This window comes from Vanessa atalanta, chromosome 7 (genome assembly GCF_905147765.1).
Source record: "Vanessa atalanta chromosome 7, ilVanAtal1.2, whole genome shotgun sequence".
In the NCBI taxonomy this organism is placed as follows: Eukaryota; Metazoa; Arthropoda; class Insecta; order Lepidoptera; family Nymphalidae; genus Vanessa; species Vanessa atalanta.
The window spans coordinates 5,870,382-5,889,241 of record NC_061877.1 but is presented as its reverse complement, the minus strand read 5'-3'; the positions used below and the strand labels follow the sequence as shown (position 1 = coordinate 5,889,241).

The following is an 18,860-nucleotide window of genomic DNA, read 5'->3' as shown; positions in this document are numbered from 1 at the left end:
GTTAATTATAATAAAATTTATAATACATTTGTTTTGATTAGCAAAATAGCAAAAAATTTATCCATCGGGAGCAACAGCTCGCTTTGTTACCAATGGACGACCAGCCTTTCATTGATAAGAGTGTCACTAACGGATTGTTATGGCACGGCATGGTAAGTCAACTGCGCGCGCCGGCGTAGTGCGCACGCCACAAACCGCACTCACTCGTACCGTCATCAAGCCTAAATATATCGTAATTTGTGAATTGATTGACGCTAATTATAACTGTAAGTAGATATATTTAATTAAATTGATGATATAGCAATATTTTGATAGACTAGTGCTTTAGTGATTTAACATTTATTAAAAAATAAATTATGTACATACAAATTATTAAGCTAAAATTACAATGTTTACTTTTATTTATAGCTGTCTTAAAATCATTGTATAACTTATAACTCATTAATATTATGATAAAATAAAAATTAAATAATTTCCTTTCAATTTTGTAAATTAATTTGGAAAACAAAACGACTATTATATAATAAGGAAATATAAAAGATTATTACATAAATAAAATTTATATTAAAACATTTTAACAAATGCAATTGATACAGCTTACAGTTTAATGTAAGTCACGAGTAGTGTTTTAAAGAAGTAGAAAGTTGTGAGTTTCTCGACACAGTTCACAAGCGGAATCTTTAAACGCAATTTCATTCTAACAATAAGTTTGATTTTTGTTTTATTTCGATAGTAAAAATAAGTACGCATGCTAAAATATAAATTTATTCTATGTTAATTTAAAAACATTTAGTGTGTAGTATTATTAAAATGTAATGTTAATTACACAGTATTAATCATATTAACATTTTATAGAGAGGGCATAAAAACTGTTTATAGGTTGAATATCATTAATTTTCAATTGATTTCCAACGAAAAACTACTAACTAACATTATAGAATAAATTAAAAATAATTATGTAATACATTTGTTGTTTTTAATACATTTTATCGATTTACTTTTAAATAAATTCTATTAAAAATGAGTTAATTATAAAGCACCTGGCTTAAATTTAATACGAATTATGACACTGGCTGTATATAGTAGAAACAATTTCTTGGAGACTGAATTTACTTTCAGCATAACAATTTAAGCGTGAATTATTTGTAATAACAACAAATGAACGTAAGCTTTCTAATTTTTGATTTGTATAATGGGTCTCTCGGAGATCAAGAGATATTTAGAAAATAAAATAAATACTTCTACTTTCTAAATAATTATCGAGCTTGATTTCGATTTATTTCTTTAAAAATGAGTTTTTAAATATATATTTTTTTTTTTTGGATAGATGGCCCAGTGGTTAGAACGCGTGCATCTTAACCGATAATTTCGGGTTCAAACCCAGGCAGGCACCACTGAATTTTCATGTGCTTAATTTGTGTTTATAATTCATCTCGTGCTCGGCGATGAAGGAAAACATCGTGAGGAAACATGCATGTGTCTAATTTCAACGAGATTCTGCCACATGTGTATTCCGCCAACCCGCATTGGAGCAGCGTGGTGGAATATTTATTTATTTTATTTATTTATTTATTTGCTCCAAACCTTCTCCTCAAAGGGAGAGGAGGCCTTTAGCCCAGCAGTGGGAAAATTTACAGGCTGCTAATGCTAATGTACATGTAGTCTTTTCAGAAAAACCTTACTTTGAATAACGCTTTACTCGACAACGCGACCAATAAAATTGTCATGATTTCTTGTCAAATGAATTTGATCTAAGTTACATGCTGAAAGCGATAACAATTGCATTTTTGACAGAAAGGCTTAAAATGAATTAAATACAAATACAAATATTATCTGTATCATAAGTCTACTGTCACTCAACACGTATTTGCCTATACTGTATTCCAATCGAATGCTATATTATGCACTGTACACAGTTCTTAATTAAAATATATTTATATATAATACAACACAGTTCCGCTTTAATATTACTTCTAAACTTCCGATAACAACTTCGTCGACGTTCAAGACGCTATATTTTCGAGAAAAGAGATCATATATTATTTATTAAAGATCTCAACTAATGATATCGCATTAATTCAATGTAAAAGTTGTTTATTTTGCTTTAATACTCTTCTTATGTGTGGAATAGACTATATATAGTTCCTAAACTATGAAGTCAGGAGTAGATTTTACTATTTGTGTGGCCTCAAATAGTAAAATCCTCATTTAGGAAATTGTAATTTAATAATAAGTTACCTCAAATGAATAAATTAAATTACGTATTTTCCAAATCAGTTTGCGCAGTAACGCTCGTGATTATAAACAAAGCGTCGAGTGTATCTGAACCAATTTTGATTCTGTATAAAAAACCACCTTAGTATCACAATATTACCTCCGTCAATTATACAAACAAGCTTAAAAATATATTGGATCATATCAAGCTTGGTTACGCGTAAACAGAATAAATAAATAATAGCATTAGTAGTATCAATCTTTTTTGCTATTTTTATCGATAACGCTAATAATAACAGAGGAAAAAAGACCAGTAGCTTTTTTTCTTCTGTAATTTAACTTTTTTGCCTTCGATTATTTTTTTATAGATTATACATTTAAAATCAAAATATTCTTTACTCTTTCAACCACATATGAATCAAAATTTTACAAAATAAAATAAAATATAGAAAACGTGTAGTTATAAGTTTTTTTGAAGAGTTCATCTGGGAGCAAATCACAATACATATTTGTATAAGTACATATATTCATTATATTTAGTAGGTATATAATAACATTATTTTTCTGTAAACGCTTTAAAGATTATTCGCAATAAATACAATTACAAAGTCATTATTTGAATGACTACAAAACTTCAAACTGTAACCGAAGTTGGCAAATGTATTTTACTTCTAGAATAAAATACTGATTAATAAACGATTACATACGAAATGATCAATCAACAGGATGGAATCAAAGTTTGTGAAGCATAACCGTTATGCCTAACTGAAAGTATTACTCAATGAAACTCGTACTATAACACCCGTTTCGGTTAAAATGTAGCGAGTAATAATTGTTTTCATAATAACATTACCTTTGCTTCGTCCTACACTAATGAGTACGCGCAACTACAAACCCATACATGTACTATATTTGCACCCAATGCGATATGCATATAGTTATTAGCTTGAACTTGAAAATTGTATATTTTATATACACGTATTTAAGAGAATATTTCAATCACACAATCTGAATTTTTTATACCGCAGACGTATTAATATAAGAAGCAATGTCAATCCAAATGTCAATCCAAATGACGCTGTTAAATTTTAGAGGATACATAAGTATGTTTTTATGGCTTTGCTTTTTGTACTTATGTTTTTTTTTTCTTTTTTTAAACATTATATTTTATAAACTAGTTGTCGCCCGCGGCTTCGCTCATGTTTAAGGGGCTATTTATAAATTTATTATAGATTTACGATTTATTTACACAATGTATAGTGTAATCTAAATAATACAAACTCAACGCATCTAAATTAATCGAGGTGGAGGTTTTAGGCAATTTCAAACCTGCAATGATACATTAGAGCTTCTTAAAAACTATACAATCAAATTTACGGATCTAACGAAAGTAGGTCTACGTCCGCTAGACCGAGATTGTTTGCTCAACTTTTGGTTTTATCAGAAAGTTTATGGGTACTTTTAACAATGCAAAAAACAAGATTTTCGACCACCAAAACTCGACATTTTATCTCTCTATTTACTTTTTTAATGCACGTCTATGGCGCAGAACCTTTCGCATTTTATATAGCGATATGGCCTGAAGTAATTTATACATATAATAAAATTGGAGTGTCTGTTTGTAATATTAAAATAATCCATTTTTACTACATGCATATGTATGTATACACGGTACATATATACTAAAACAACATTAATTACAATTTTTATCTTTCTGTCTGTTTGTTCTGGCTAATCTCTGGATCGGCTGAACCGATTTCCTCGGGACTTTCACTGGCAGATAGCGGATCTAATAAGGAGTAGCTTAGGCTACTTTTATTTTAAAATTATATATAGAATAAAAATAAAACCACGCTACAATATCCAAATAACTTAAATTCAAACAACGCGCACGAAGTCGCGGGCACAGCTAGTATAAAATAAAACTAGAAACATGTTTGCGCACATTCTACGTAGTAATGACAAGTAATATTTTGGACATGTGCGATGAATTTTTTATCAATAGTATTAATGTGTTTACGAATATTTGAATAGCGTCACAATCTTTTATAGAGTTTGAACAGTAAGCAATATCCGCGTCTTTACTTTTTTTAGTAAAAGCCTGTAAATGTCTTAAGAGCCTCCTTTTTCATCTTTACTGGGCTTACCGGTGCTTAATGTTATATTATGTTTTTAGTTGATTATATAAAAAAAAAAACTATTAAAATAATGAAATCACTAATATATTGTTATAAAGCATGTATTAATTTTAGGCCTTTACTTAGCTTTGCCTTTGAAATTGAATACGTCAAAAATACTAAATTTAAAGCCAGTTACAATCCAACGATGAACTTCAAACCTATTATAAATTTATAATAAAAGAATTATAAATTCAACCCAAAATTTAGACGTTCGAACCTTTACCATTTTTACTCTATTTTTTATGATTATCATGTTCATTCGAGAATTGTACTAACCATCTGTTAATCTTTATTTTATAAATGACAATTATAATCAATAAAAAAGCAATGAAAGAAACGAAATGCTCCTTGAATAAAGATTTTGAATAAATATAGGAGTAACTTTTCATATTTTTTAACAGCAAAATCCATGTATTCTTGAAACATAATAATGTTACCCAAATCATACATTTTTAATAGTTTTAGGAAGTTAGAAAATTGCAAACTTCATGCGTACTGGTACGTGTTATAAACGCAGGCAATGGCGCAAGACGTTACTTGACCAACCCGAGCTCTAACTATTTGCACGATTTCCACACCACGAATACTGCGTAATAAAGTTCCGAGATAACCTTGCTAGAACACTATATCTCGGAAACTTACTGACAACTAGTACTGACAACTAGTACTTTTAATTTTTCTATGAATAAAACTAAAGCTTTTTTTTGTTAAATTTGTTCTTGCTATTCATTTTATAATACATAGTTGGCCTAAAAGTTTTTGAAATTATAAAATACACACGCCTGCAAAAAAGTCCCGAAGAATAGATTATATCAAAATGACATATTACCCATTCATAATTGTCTCACATATTCAGGGTATCCAGTAACAATCCCCGCAACAGAATTATCGTCAGATGAAAATGTAAATAGCCAAAACATATCAGATACAAAAATATATCCAATAATTGTGGTATTTCCACAAACGGGCCAGAACCACATTGTGAATCTCAGTAGTAGAAGGTAATAAAGACTAACTTGAAGAGGTTCCTGCACTTTATGTCACTAGGTACATTGTTTATTTTATGACATAATTCACTTATTTTTTCGAACTAGTAACACATATGATGAAAAAAAACTTTAGCTATTAATTTATTTATTTTGAATTGATTTTCATTATTACCGCCATTCACTTCCTCGTCTTACAATAAAACATTCAACGAAAAAGGGACAATGATTTTCAAACAAAACGGTTTTAATTTATTGATTGCAATAATCTAAGGATTATACTATATTACGACATAAGTGTCGTACAAGTAAATAAGATATCTATGTTTTCTTCATACTGAAGGGAAAACAGTAGAATACTCAATATAATACTTTTTTAATCTGCTCTTAAATTCAATAATTGTTTATTTCCAGACTAGGTAATTACTAAATTTATTTAATAATACCGTCGCTACTTATATAAATAAAATGACATGACAAAATGCGTACTTACACAAAACATCTATTGTCATTCGACTAAATATTCTTCACAGTCCATCCTAACATGACGACAGATTATAGTCTTGAAATAACCAAATATTTGTTGACAAAGTAGGTAGATGTTACATTCTTAAATAATCAAACGTGTTACAAAATCTTAACAACACTATAAACAATCTAAAAATATAACACCCTCGTACAGTTTACAGAATAATTTAAAAAAAATGATAATAATAGATTAATCTCTTTTAAATTGCTTAAAGCAGCTCATTTAAAATACACTAATGAGTTTTTTTTTTATCATATTACATACTCTTTTGTGTCAAAGTAATTATTACGTCTGTTTTTATTTAATAATTCGTCGTAATCAATTTTGACGTGTTCCAAAAATAAAATAAATATTACAAGAATGAACTTGACATATTTTAAACAAATCTTTAATCTTAATCTTTAAAGGTTTACGATATTTATTCATAAACTATACAATTACGATTGTAACGAATTAAACAATCTAAATAAAATGTCAATTTTATATGTAGACAAAGTGTATTACTTATTACAAATTCCCATGAAAGGACTCGGTTAGCAGATCTAGGCTAAGCAAAAGTCAAGTATGGAATATGCATGACTATTGTTTTGAAAGCACCATTTATAAAATGTCTCAATTTTACAAGGCTGTTGTAATGCACGTAACATAATATTATGTTGACAAATATAATAGAATAGAATATTCTTTATTGTAGACCGAAACAGTTATAAAAACATAGACGAATAATAAAATTGATAGTATGTCCAAGAGCCTTTCTTTTCGCTAAGAGACTCTCTCTGATCTCTTTCAGACAACCTTTGGATTAAAGAAATAAGATTATAATAATACATACATATACATACATAAATAAAGAAAATTATCATAAACAATAAAGACCGTACGCTATAGGTGTTCGTAATGGTTAATAATACGCCTTTGTTTTTAAATGTATAAATCGAGTGTAAGATGATCTTAGGTGACGCGGGAAAAGAGTTCCATAGACGGAAAATGGAATAAAACAATTGAAATAAAATTGTATAAAACAAGAAGAGCAAGCAATTGTTTTGAGAATAAGATTTGTATCAGATCGTGTGAGTCTTGAGGAGTATTTATTTAATAAGTAACTAAATAAATAGTAATAGTTTTTATAACGTTGTAATATATATATATATATATGTAATATATTAATTATTTCCAGATTTATAACGTAAATAAAGACGAACTTCCATCAAAAGTTTTATCAACAATATCACCATCCTTGGACACGAATTTTGGAAATGAAATCCTAACCCAGAGCTCATCTAAGTTCTATAAGAAATTCCTAAGCTAAATTACATCCTGTTAGTTCATGTATGGCAGTGTGTCATACTAAAGTTTTATTAAATAAGTGTATTTTATTTTACCAATATTTATTAATAAAAATAGATATTTTACAAAATCTTTACATTGTCAACAGCTCAATTTATACCAAGCACGGACTTGTTCGTAATTGGGTAAAGGCCTTATCACCACTTAAGGAGAATGTTTGGAGCGAACTGTACTCTTAGCGTAAACATAGTTGACATAAGAACCACGACTAATACAAAGAGGCAAACGTGTACTAGTTATTAAGATAATTAGTAAATAGTAATGTCATCATATTGATTTTTAACAGTCAGTTAAAAATATCTATGAAATATGAAAATTTCTCTTCTACAAAAGGATATGGAAAAAGGAATAGACATATACATATATATAAAATGAAAGTGTCAGCACGTTGCTCTAATGCAGGATGGTAAACATAGTGGTGAAATTTTACACTTAAACACATTATCATATAAAAATTCAGCCACGCTTTTCCGGATTAAGATTTTAATCTTTGATAACGTGTACTATTCTGTGTGACATTTCAGAATAGCAACAACAATTACAGCATCGTTGCTGTTTAATTTATTAACACAGAGGAAATACACATCAAAAGACATCTTTTCTCTTTTATCTAAAACGACAGTTGTTTGCTTTTTGTTTGGGTTTTTTGTTATTATTTTTTAAAATAATTTGCGTTTTATGTCAAACAAACGTGTTAACAAAATCATTGCAATGTAACGATAACAAAAGCTGAACTTTTGATCTTGCATTAAAATTATAGCCCATGTACACGTGTACAAACTGGTTTGCGCATGTAAACGCGACGACTTTTCTATTCTACCTATTCTATTTCAACTATACTTTGCATCTCGAAACAATTCATTTGGACTTTGAGTGTACATAAAATATTTTATAAATATAGGTTCAAGGTGTACGTGATGATAAGAGTCTTAACGTTTATATCTCAATCGTATTCTGATGGTCAGATTTTTAGTGATTATCAATTTATGAATTGTACCTATTTGTGTTATCGTCACGTAATTCATCATTTAACATATAGCATTACTCTGTTCGCCATTGTTATTTTATTTGTTATAACAGAGATGTGCCAGATTTGTTTTTTTTTTCGTAACAACTAAAAAATAACTATAAATTATGTTTTATCCGTCCGTTTATCTGTCAAACTCAACACGATAAAATGAAATCTTAATGTCAAAATAAAAGTACTGAAATACATATAAATACTGAAGTGTAAATATAAATTTTATATTATATGTATGACGTATAAAATGAAAACAATGAATTTAAAACAAAGCAAGGACAAGTGCAAAGCAGGGACATGTAGCTAGAAAAAATAATCATACATAGATAAATACTTATTTTGAATCGCTATATATAAAAGAACCTTCGTAGAAAAATTAAATTTCTCTTAAGGTTTTGACCGAATATTCGTATTTTATAAAAAATCCATATCTTTGTATAATTGATTTATGTAGGTAGGTCAGCAATCTTTACAATATTAAAATAATATCATTAAAAAAGACATACTCAAAATTCATGTTTATAATTAAAAAAATATTAAACATATAACTGTTGTGTAATTACAAAGTGATAACTTATCACATCACTTTTAATGACCTTTTACTCAGTTGATAATTTATTGAATCATAGTACGTACTTTTGTTTCCGCACTGCACATTACAATACGACCCGATAGTATTCCTCTAGACGGTAGAATATACATGTTTACATACCAGTTGCATTAGTTATTGTGTTCATAATGAAGAAGTTAATTAATTTCTCGTTGTCTTGTTTTAATGTTGGGCTGAATGTAATCACACGAGTGTTTTTAATCGTTTTAAGTGCCAGTGTTTATCAGGGATTCATTATAGCAGAAGTTTTACTGAATAATTCGAATGTGTGGTACCCAAAATGTTTATCTAAACTTGTAGAAGGTATTCAAGAGAACATATCGAGACTAACGTTTATCGTTTTACAAAAAAGCACAACTAAGGTAAAACATTAAGTACATTATTTTCTATTAAAATCAGCTATGAGAATGACTCAATTCGAAGTATCATTAAAATTTTATAACAGGTTTCCAACGAACCTAAGAATCCGAATTTAAGCCGAAAACAGAAGCGCCCCCTGGATGCTGATTTGGTAGATACCTACTAAAAATATTTTGGTGGCGATTCTTAATGTCTTTTGTTTTTGTTTATGTGCTTAATAATGTGTATTGTGCAATCTGTATAAAATTTATCTAAAAAGCTTATTTTGTTTATACTTGACAATGTTTATTTACATATCAGGAAAAGACCCAACTTTTCGACTTTTTACTTAGTATACATAATTAATAACTGTACCTATTAAAATATAACTTTAATATTTTAAAAAATATATTTAACTTTAAGATAGAACTTTTATGAATGATATATGATTATACATACATATATAGGTAAAGAGAAAATTATTAAAGAAAACGGTGTGCATCAAAAAAGAAACGTAATAAAACTCGCAACGGGGGTACCCGTAATAAATAAATTATTATTTTAATTAGGGTAAAAAAACGTTCTCAAAATGGATTATTTTCCGTGCGAAAAAAGTCATACTTATTATTTATTTTACTATTTGTGTGTTCTTTAAAATATGAAATAAATTAAAAGAAAAATAATTAATTATTAGTAAAATAAAATATTAAACAATTATAAAAATAAAGTGAGTGTAAAATATGAGATTGACTTTAAAATCAATAATAATTAATGTAATACAATCCTTACAAAATAATATCTAATAGCTACTAATTTTCTTGCCGGTTCTGCTCTATAAGTTTTAAGTGCCTAATCCGTTGTTGCTTTTGTAAACCAAACATTTAATATAATATAATAATGAATTAATCATTTATGTCAGATAAGGATTATTTTTATTCTTATTACGCAATAACTACAGGTATATAATTTTAACAATGACTAGAAAATTATAATTACAAGTTTAAATTGACTATATCCGTGTGACATGCTGATTAGCCGAGGTAATTTCTTGCCAGCTTACCTACTGCAATTATTTTTGCAAACACTTTTACAAGGACTGTTTACTGATTGCTATATATTAAGACTTAATTAAGCATATCAAGCACCAAAACTAAATACTTAGATACTTAGGATTTACTAAAGTATTGACATTTTAATTAACGGAAAAACAGATAAGTATTTTTTATTCGTAAGTAATTTTTTCTTATGCATTACCTTTAAGTATTATGACAATAATCCAGATACAGTGTGCGTCTTATATGGTAAAGCACCTTCAAAATTATTTAGTCTTGACCCTTACGCTGCGCAGACTGAGCATACTTTATTTTCGACTTTCATCTACAAAATCACAATTGCCTTCTAACGGCTACTGTATATCTACATAATAAAATTGTTTCGGTTCAAATCGCGTGATATCTTGGCTACAAGGTTTTCAATTGCGCGGTTTCTACGTGCCCCGCTAAATATGTGTTAGAAACTTAGATGATAATAATCTAAGGTTAAAAATGTTGATTTCTTTGTCAGTCAAGGAAAGGAAAAAAAATCTTAAATACTTTTTTATTAACCGTCAACGACACCGATAATAAACAATGTTGACAAATTACAAGACATTATTTTTGAGCTAATATAACTTTTTAATCGTAAAACAAGTCAGTAAAACAAAATAAATATCTTTCACGCAGAGACACACCGATTTTACAATTTACTATGTGTATTGAAGTAAATTATTTAAAATAAAGCTTTAATTAAGAATTATCATACGAACTATCAACATAAATAAAAAAAATACTCGCTAAAATCTCTTCTGTCTTCCACAATTTCCTTGGAACATACCATAGATATCTGAAACCTTACCTACCATAAAATCAGGGAAAAAAGTTTACAATATCAAATTGGTGGATTTTATGTTTAACATTAGCTCTTAAAAAACAAACCTAAAGCTGTAAGTGTTCCACACCTGGACAGGGCTTCTATACTTTTATGGGGAACAAGCCCTTAAAACTTTTAAGGGCTTGTTCCCTCACGCAACTCCAATGAGGATTGGTGGTTGGTTTGGTAGAAAAATTAATAAAATATAAAAAAAAAAAAATATTGTTTAACGTATGATTCTAGTAAAATATTGTATTGTATTGCCGTAAACCATGAAATTTGTTAAAGCAACAATATGTGTCATTGCAATAGAGCCGCTAGGATTCTATGTCGCTTAATACATTGCTTGTCAGATCATTAAAATATCAATTTAACTGTGTTATGAGAATTTTTGTTTTTTTTTTGTGTGAAAAGAGATCTATACAATTTATCAATTATAATATAATACTATTTTATTTTCAGGTAGTCATGTTGAACGGATTCATGAGATGGTTTCTGCGTTTCTTGGTATCGTTGCTGGCAATAGGAGTGCGCCCTTTAACATATTTGTTAAACATCAAAAGAAATAGAAAATGCCCGCCACCAACAAACCCTTTACTATTCAAATCGGCTACCACACTGGCTATGATGATCAGAAACAAACAGGTAACATGTCTCAATGTTTTAAATATATTTATAAAATTGTAATGTACTTTTACAGGTCATATAGATCATATATGTAAATGGCAAATGGGCCACCTGATGATAAGTCACCATCGCCCATAAAAATTGGCTATCTAGGAAATATTAACAAACCTGCATCACCAATGCGCCGCCAACCTAAATTAAGATATTATATACCTTGTTCCTGTAGTTAAATTGACTCACTTACCTACCCTTCATACCGACAACAATAATAAGTATTACACATTGCCGGCGAATATAATAACAGTGGATGGTACCGATACCGACAGGCAGGCAGAAGCCCTACCAAAATTGGCTACGTTTATTACGCTTTTATTAGCCATCTTGAAAAGGATATCCCATACGTACCTACCCAAGCGAAGAAGGATTATCTAACTCCTATATTAAAAATATATCATACATCTTATATCTAATATATATTTTCCAAACGATTTTCGAATACATATGATTACATGTACGATTCAATTCCATATAAAAAAATATAGTTTTATAACACGTTATGTGTGTGCTTTGCATTTAGTTCTGTTCAATTATTTATGTACAACAATTTTCACCCCGATATTATAAAAATAAGTAAAATATAGATACATAACATAATAATTGAGAATTATTATGTATTTCATAATACAAATAATAAAAGCAATTACATTATGTATCGCATTAAAATAATAATTTAATGTTAATAACATTTTTACAGTTATGTGTTTTAATTGTTCTTTTAATAACTATACAGAACGTGCTAAATAGCAGGCAAGCATACAAAATCTTGTAGTGCCGGTCAGGGACGGATTTCCCCATAGACAAAACTTGATTGATGTACTTTTTCAGTAGCCGCTAAAAGGGTGTACAAACACGTAACCGCTTAAAAACTCAAACAGATGTACAAAATACATCTTAAAAAAATACCTAATTGATACCTTCACATCATTCAATTCTTGTGATATACGGAGGAGGAAGGGGTGATAATCTCCCATAGACCTAGGGCAGCCAAGCTATCAGATCCACCTTTGGCCTGAGGTCTGATTGGTGCTTGAAAGGATTTCCACAAAAATAAATTAAAATTAACGAATTCTCGCCACTGGGAAATCTCGACTCTATGATATAAATTTATGTTACTCTTAAAACAATTTATCTTGTTCATTTTCGAGTAATAATTTATGTAAAAATATTATCTATTTATCTTTCAGATTACATCAGAAGAGGTAGTAACAGCGTACATCGAACGATGTAAAGAAGTCAATCCATATTTGAACGCTATAGTTGAGCCTCGATACGACTTAGCCATAAAGGAAGCGAAGTGTATAGACAAAATGATAGCATCCAATGATCGTTCAACTGAGGAATTAGCTAAGGAATATCCTTTACTTGGCATTCCCATGACTGTTAAAGAAAGTATAGCAGTGGAAGGTAATACAACATTTTAGTCTTGTAATATTTATTTATGTATGAATTCCTTAAATATGAATTAAAAAATATGAATTAAAAATATTTCCCTGTTGAATCGTAATTCCGATCCTCTGGCCAAAACACAAAACAGCCCTGCTCTCACCAGTGGAGGCAATAAGGCGAGGTGTCATATTTTTATTGAAACTTTTTACACTACTAATCCAAGGATCAAGTGTTTCAACAGCAAATGGGACAAAAATAAACATTTGGAATAAGACTCAAATATTTGGATCATATTTTCGCATCAGTTTTTTCCGTAGCGGCACCGTTTCTTAACATTATTTCTCGGATATGAGACGGGGCCAACGTGTCAACGCATATAGTGTCCGACACTAGTACCCGTCCTCGTTCCCAATGTCGGAACCAACGACAGTCCATCGGGTCTCTTACTATCATAACGACTAATTCTTCGGGGCTCAGGAAGAGAAGGAACGTCGATCAATGCAATAAATAAATAAGTCTTTACCGTCTGAACTTCAATATTTTCATGACAATCGCTATTATGTTAAACGTACGAGAACGGTGCAATTTAGAAGATTATGATACTGTATATTCATCCTTCTATAATAGACAACAATAACAATTCCATGGATAGTTTACCTATTTAGTTAATACGTCTTCGGCTCATAAGATTTGCCTTGGTTCCAATACTTGATTAAGCTAATAAAAAAATGGTGTTCTGTTAAGAAATTTTTGCATCATAGTTAGGAAATTGGTGATGATATATTCTTGTGACGTTGCACGTGAAGTTGTTTTTCTCTGCACCTCATCTTTATTGTCGTATCATATTGTCAGTTCGAGGATGAAGAATAGAATTTAGATTCTAACTCTGTTTATGCTCTTTTACTCTAAAACATCCATATAGTTCGCCTGTCATGAGCACGGCAGCCGTCGTTGAAGTTTGAAGGATAATGATTACTAACGAATGAATTATTACAAAGAAACGATAGATGGATTGTGTGAAATGCTTAACAACCCATCGGTTAGAAAGAATATTACTTGTGAGATGACGTTCGACAGAGAAGTATGGAAGAAGAAGACATGGTGCACCGACCCCAAGTAAAATCGGGATAAGGGCGTGGATGATGATGGAATTATTACTAACAATACTACTGTCTCATAATATCGTAAGTAATATTATTTCAATTGAAAAAGTAAACAAAATTAATATATTTTTTTCAGGAATGAGCAACGATAGTGGCACGGTGTTTCCATACAGGAATCCAGCTAAAAAAGATGCAGATATAGTCCGTAGAGCCAGAGCGGCCGGGGCAATACCGATTGCTGTAACGAATACACCACAGCTATGTATGAATTGGGAGACATACAACAATGTTACAGGTTTGACTATGAACCCTTACGATCAAAGACGTACAACTGGAGGGTCATCTGGTGGAGAAGTAAGTTTATAAAAACATACGCTACGTAATTTAATGTCTTTATTAAATCAAATTCCTTTATTCGATATAGAAGCATTACACTTGCTTATTGATTGTCAAATTAAACACTAACACCGATATGTGATTACTTACAAATAATCAAAATAAAAAACAAATAGCCAGGAGCCAATAGGCTATACTTGAAAATGCAAAAAATAAAGTGTCAATTATTATTATCATTATATATTATGAGTTTAAAAATAGTTATTTATTAACGAAAGTTGAAAATAATAATCAATTAATTCATAAATCCTACTCTAATACCTTGCGCACACCAGCGTGTCGAATAACGGGAGTAACAAGTTTGAGTTTGTTCTTTGTATCAATGCTATGAGTATCACATTTTCTCACAAAATCATATAATATAGGAGATAGTTAACACATTTTGTATGTAATATATGTTTTATCTATTATAAATCCTTGATTTTTCAGTCAGCTTTAATAGCTTCAGCGGCTTCTATAATAGGAGTAGGCTCGGATATCGCGGGTTCACTACGACTACCACCTATGTTTAATGGTATATTTGGTCATAAGCCCACACCGAAACTTGTGTCTATTGAAGGCAAGTAAGAAGTTATATTTTCTTTTTTATTTAATACCAGCTGACTAGCAGATGGAAAATTGGGGCACATAGTGGTCACCTCAGCCCTTAAACTAACCAACCAACCAAACAAACCAACCAACTAAATACCAATTTTCTGAGCTATAAAAAAAGTATATATATACATAATTAATTATGGTTTTAAAAAATATCGTCTACAATAAAATAAAAGTTCAATAGGATATAAAAGTACATGTGATTATTTAGTATTATTGAGTTTATAATATTTAATTATAAATGTAATATGTTTATTTGCTAAGATTTGGGATGGTACAAGTTAAGATCGGCAATTATTCATAAATATTTACTTGTAAATCAACAATTTTTATAAAAGTAATTGTTTTTTAGTTGTTTCATAATAATTGAAGTAATAATAAAAAACAGACTCATGGCGATAATTAGCTTATTAAAAAAGTGTGACAAAAGTTACATACGGTCTTGAGCAGTTTTACAAGTCAATTTTATATTTTTCAGGACATGTACCAGACTGCCTTGATCCAGAATTTGAGGAGTTCTTTGCACTAGGACCTATTACACGATACGCTGAAGATTTACCTTTGCTTTTAAAAGTTTTGAGACAACCCACTGGTCCAGATGTGCCATTAGACAAACCGGTAGGTAAAATAACACGTTTTGCAATTAAAAGCATAAATGTGAATATTTCCACATACTTAGTTGAATTTATAGAATAGTATAAATATACTCTTTTTACCATATTCTTTCCAAATACTTGTATCTAGTAACCCAGCGATACTAGAGCGAGTATTTAAACACTCATTCGATTCTAGTGATAATTTTACCATATTGACGTAATCAACAAATTTTATTTTTAAGCGTTTCTTTCTTAATATTTTGTATATTTATTTCTGATTTAGTATTATAATTGTACTAATTAATTTTCTCTTACTGTTTTCACAGGTTGATCTTACACGTCTAAAATTTTATTATATGGAAGGTGATGGTAGTAACGTTACCGACAAAATTGGATCAGACATCAAAATGGCTATGGAAAAAGCTAAAGCTTACATAAAATCTACCTACAACGTAGACGTTAAAGAGGTCATTAATCAAATTGAATTAAAATTATAGAAAGGTCTCAATCATGGCTTACTTTATAAATTAGTAAGGGTTTCGTAAAGACCTCAAATCATTCTACCTCTAACTAGGATTAACTTTTATTGCTAATTTAATGAGTAAGCCAGTGTTATTACAAGCTTATGAGATTTAATATTTTAGATCTAAGTTGACAATATTTAACGCAAATTGTTTGACTACTAAATACCAAATATATAATTGTCTTGATTAATTTAGTGCATTTATTTTTTAAGGAAGTATTAACAATATACATTGATGACGTTACTGACTCATATATTTTTAAATCTATTTCAATACAACAGTTAACCAAATATAAAGCACTTAATGTCACTTTAATAAAATCTATTTAAATAAATATGAGACTAACAACGGACGCAAATTTGTATATACATAACCATTCTAAAATAATTTTACGTATCACGAAAACGAAAAAAATACTACTATATTTTTTACTTGTTCGTAACATGTTCATTGTATTTCAGCTAAAAATAGCGAATATAGAGCACATGTGGGAAATAAGCGTAAGAGTACTCTTCAACATACAACACGTACGAAACATCTACACGGATCCAGAGAAACGAGACCAGTTGATATCAATGTGGCCGGAAGTTTTGAAGAAAATGATGGGTCTGTCCAGCCATTCCTTAACATGTGTCGCTTATGGACCCGCAAAGAAATTCTTCGATGCGTTACCAAAGAATTATTATAAGAAACTTTTAGAAGTCTTTGAAGAAATCAAGACTGATTTTAGTGTATGTGCAATTTTTAGATATATTTAATAATTTCGAAGATTTTTATAGAAGCTAAATCAATTTTTATTATTTCAAGGAGCTTGTGTAGTAAGCACAAACGTATTTTTGCGCAAGCGTGTAGTATTTTAATTTTATTTTAAATGTATTCGTATTTTCATTTAAGAATTACGTAACATTTGTATTTATAATGGACGCTTACTTTGATCACAAATCCAATTCCAAAGATATATTATATCCGTAATCCGATTTAAATAGATCAACGATCTTGTTTACTTTTTTTCAGGAAGCTTTATCTGACGATGCGGTGTTATTGTTTCCAACGTTCCCATATCCGGCACATTTACACTACAGGATATTTTACAGATTTTTAAATTTTGGATATTTGACAATATTCAATGCTCTAGGGCTACCCGCTACGGCCTGTCCTATCGGACTCACAGATAAGGGCCTGCCTGTAGGTTTGCAAATTGTTGCGAATAAATGTAATGATCATTTAACGATAGCTGTTGCCAGAGAATTTGAAAAAGCATTCGGAGGATGGACGCCGCCCAATAAGGAACTATTAAACAGCATTAAAACTGCGTAACCAAAGGAATGATATATTTTTTTATTTTATATAAATAGCGCTAAAGTGCTAATGTGCAATTTAAAGGACTAGAAACTACGTGTGAATGTTTTTAGAATAATATGATGTATGAATCAGAATTTATATATTTTTTTACAAAGATATAATTTTTTTTTATTTATGTGATTTTTATTATCCTACTTCATTGTTACTTGTCCATGAGGTTTGCCAAATAGTTCACACGAGTTTCAAATATTATTTATAAACAACTTTTTTTTATTGAAAAGTAATAATTATGATTATAACTTATATAAATGATATAAAGTTTTTCTTATAGCGTTAAAAGTTATATACTTACATAGGTCGAAACAAGTTAAAAAAATGGAACTTTAGGCCGCACCCGTATCATAATAAAAATGAATGTACCGACAAAAATTACACGGATTGTATTTTAATTTCATAATTTGACTAATCGGTTATATCTAAATATCTTGAGTCCTTAATCAGATATAATTCGAAAAATACATATTATCGCATATATGAGAGTCGAGATGGCCCAGTGGTTAGAACGCGTGCATCTTAACCGATGATTTCGGGTTCAAACCCAGGCAAGCACCACTGAATTTTCATGTGCTTAATTTGTGTTTATCTACTCGTCTCGGCGGTGAAGGAAAACATCGTGAGGAAGCCTACATGAGTCATTTCAACGAAATTCTGCCACATCTGTATTTCACCACGCTGATCCATGCTGATCAATGCGGGTTGCATTGGAGCAGCGTGGTGGAATATGCTCCATACCTTCAGAGGCTGCTAATGTATATTATCGTAATAAAAAAATCAAATAAATCTTCAAAGTACACAAGGTCTTAAAGATATTTATATTATAGTAAAATAGTTGCCCGCGGCTCCGCTCGCGTTTTAGGGCATCAACTGCTAGCCATAAATAGTCTATGTAAGTAATCTATGTCCATCCTTGGAGTTCAAGATTGCTTTATACGAAAATTCGGTTCAGTAGTTTGGACGTAAAAGAGCAACAAATAGACAGCCAGAGTTACTGTCGCATCTATAATAGATTAAGTATTCACTAGACTAACAAATGGCTTATGAGATACCAGGCCCGTCTTAATCCAGGGAGTCCGAATTT

At 30.0% G+C, this 18,860-nt stretch overlaps 1 protein-coding gene across 3 annotated transcripts; it reads left to right on the top strand.

Moving 5' to 3' along the window:
* Positions 1–162: 162 nt before the first annotated feature.
* Positions 163–17,895, top strand: LOC125065189 (fatty-acid amide hydrolase 2-B-like). Of its 3 annotated transcripts, none has more exons than XM_047672685.1 (9): positions 163–266; positions 11,597–11,779; positions 13,006–13,225; positions 14,447–14,664; positions 15,136–15,265; positions 15,779–15,918; positions 16,223–16,363; positions 16,882–17,151; positions 17,435–17,895. In XM_047672685.1, exons 2-9 carry the CDS (start codon positions 11,603–11,605, stop codon positions 17,735–17,737), a joined length of 1,599 nt encoding a protein of 532 aa, XP_047528641.1. In that variant the 5' UTR covers positions 163–266; positions 11,597–11,602; the 3' UTR covers positions 17,738–17,895. The 3 variants fall into 3 exon arrangements, with proteins under 3 accessions (XP_047528641.1, XP_047528640.1, XP_047528642.1); XM_047672684.1 differs by lacking the exon at positions 163–266 and adding an exon at positions 8,839–9,249; XM_047672686.1 differs by lacking the exon at positions 163–266 and adding an exon at positions 9,311–9,398.
* Positions 17,896–18,860: the final 965 nt, after the last annotated feature.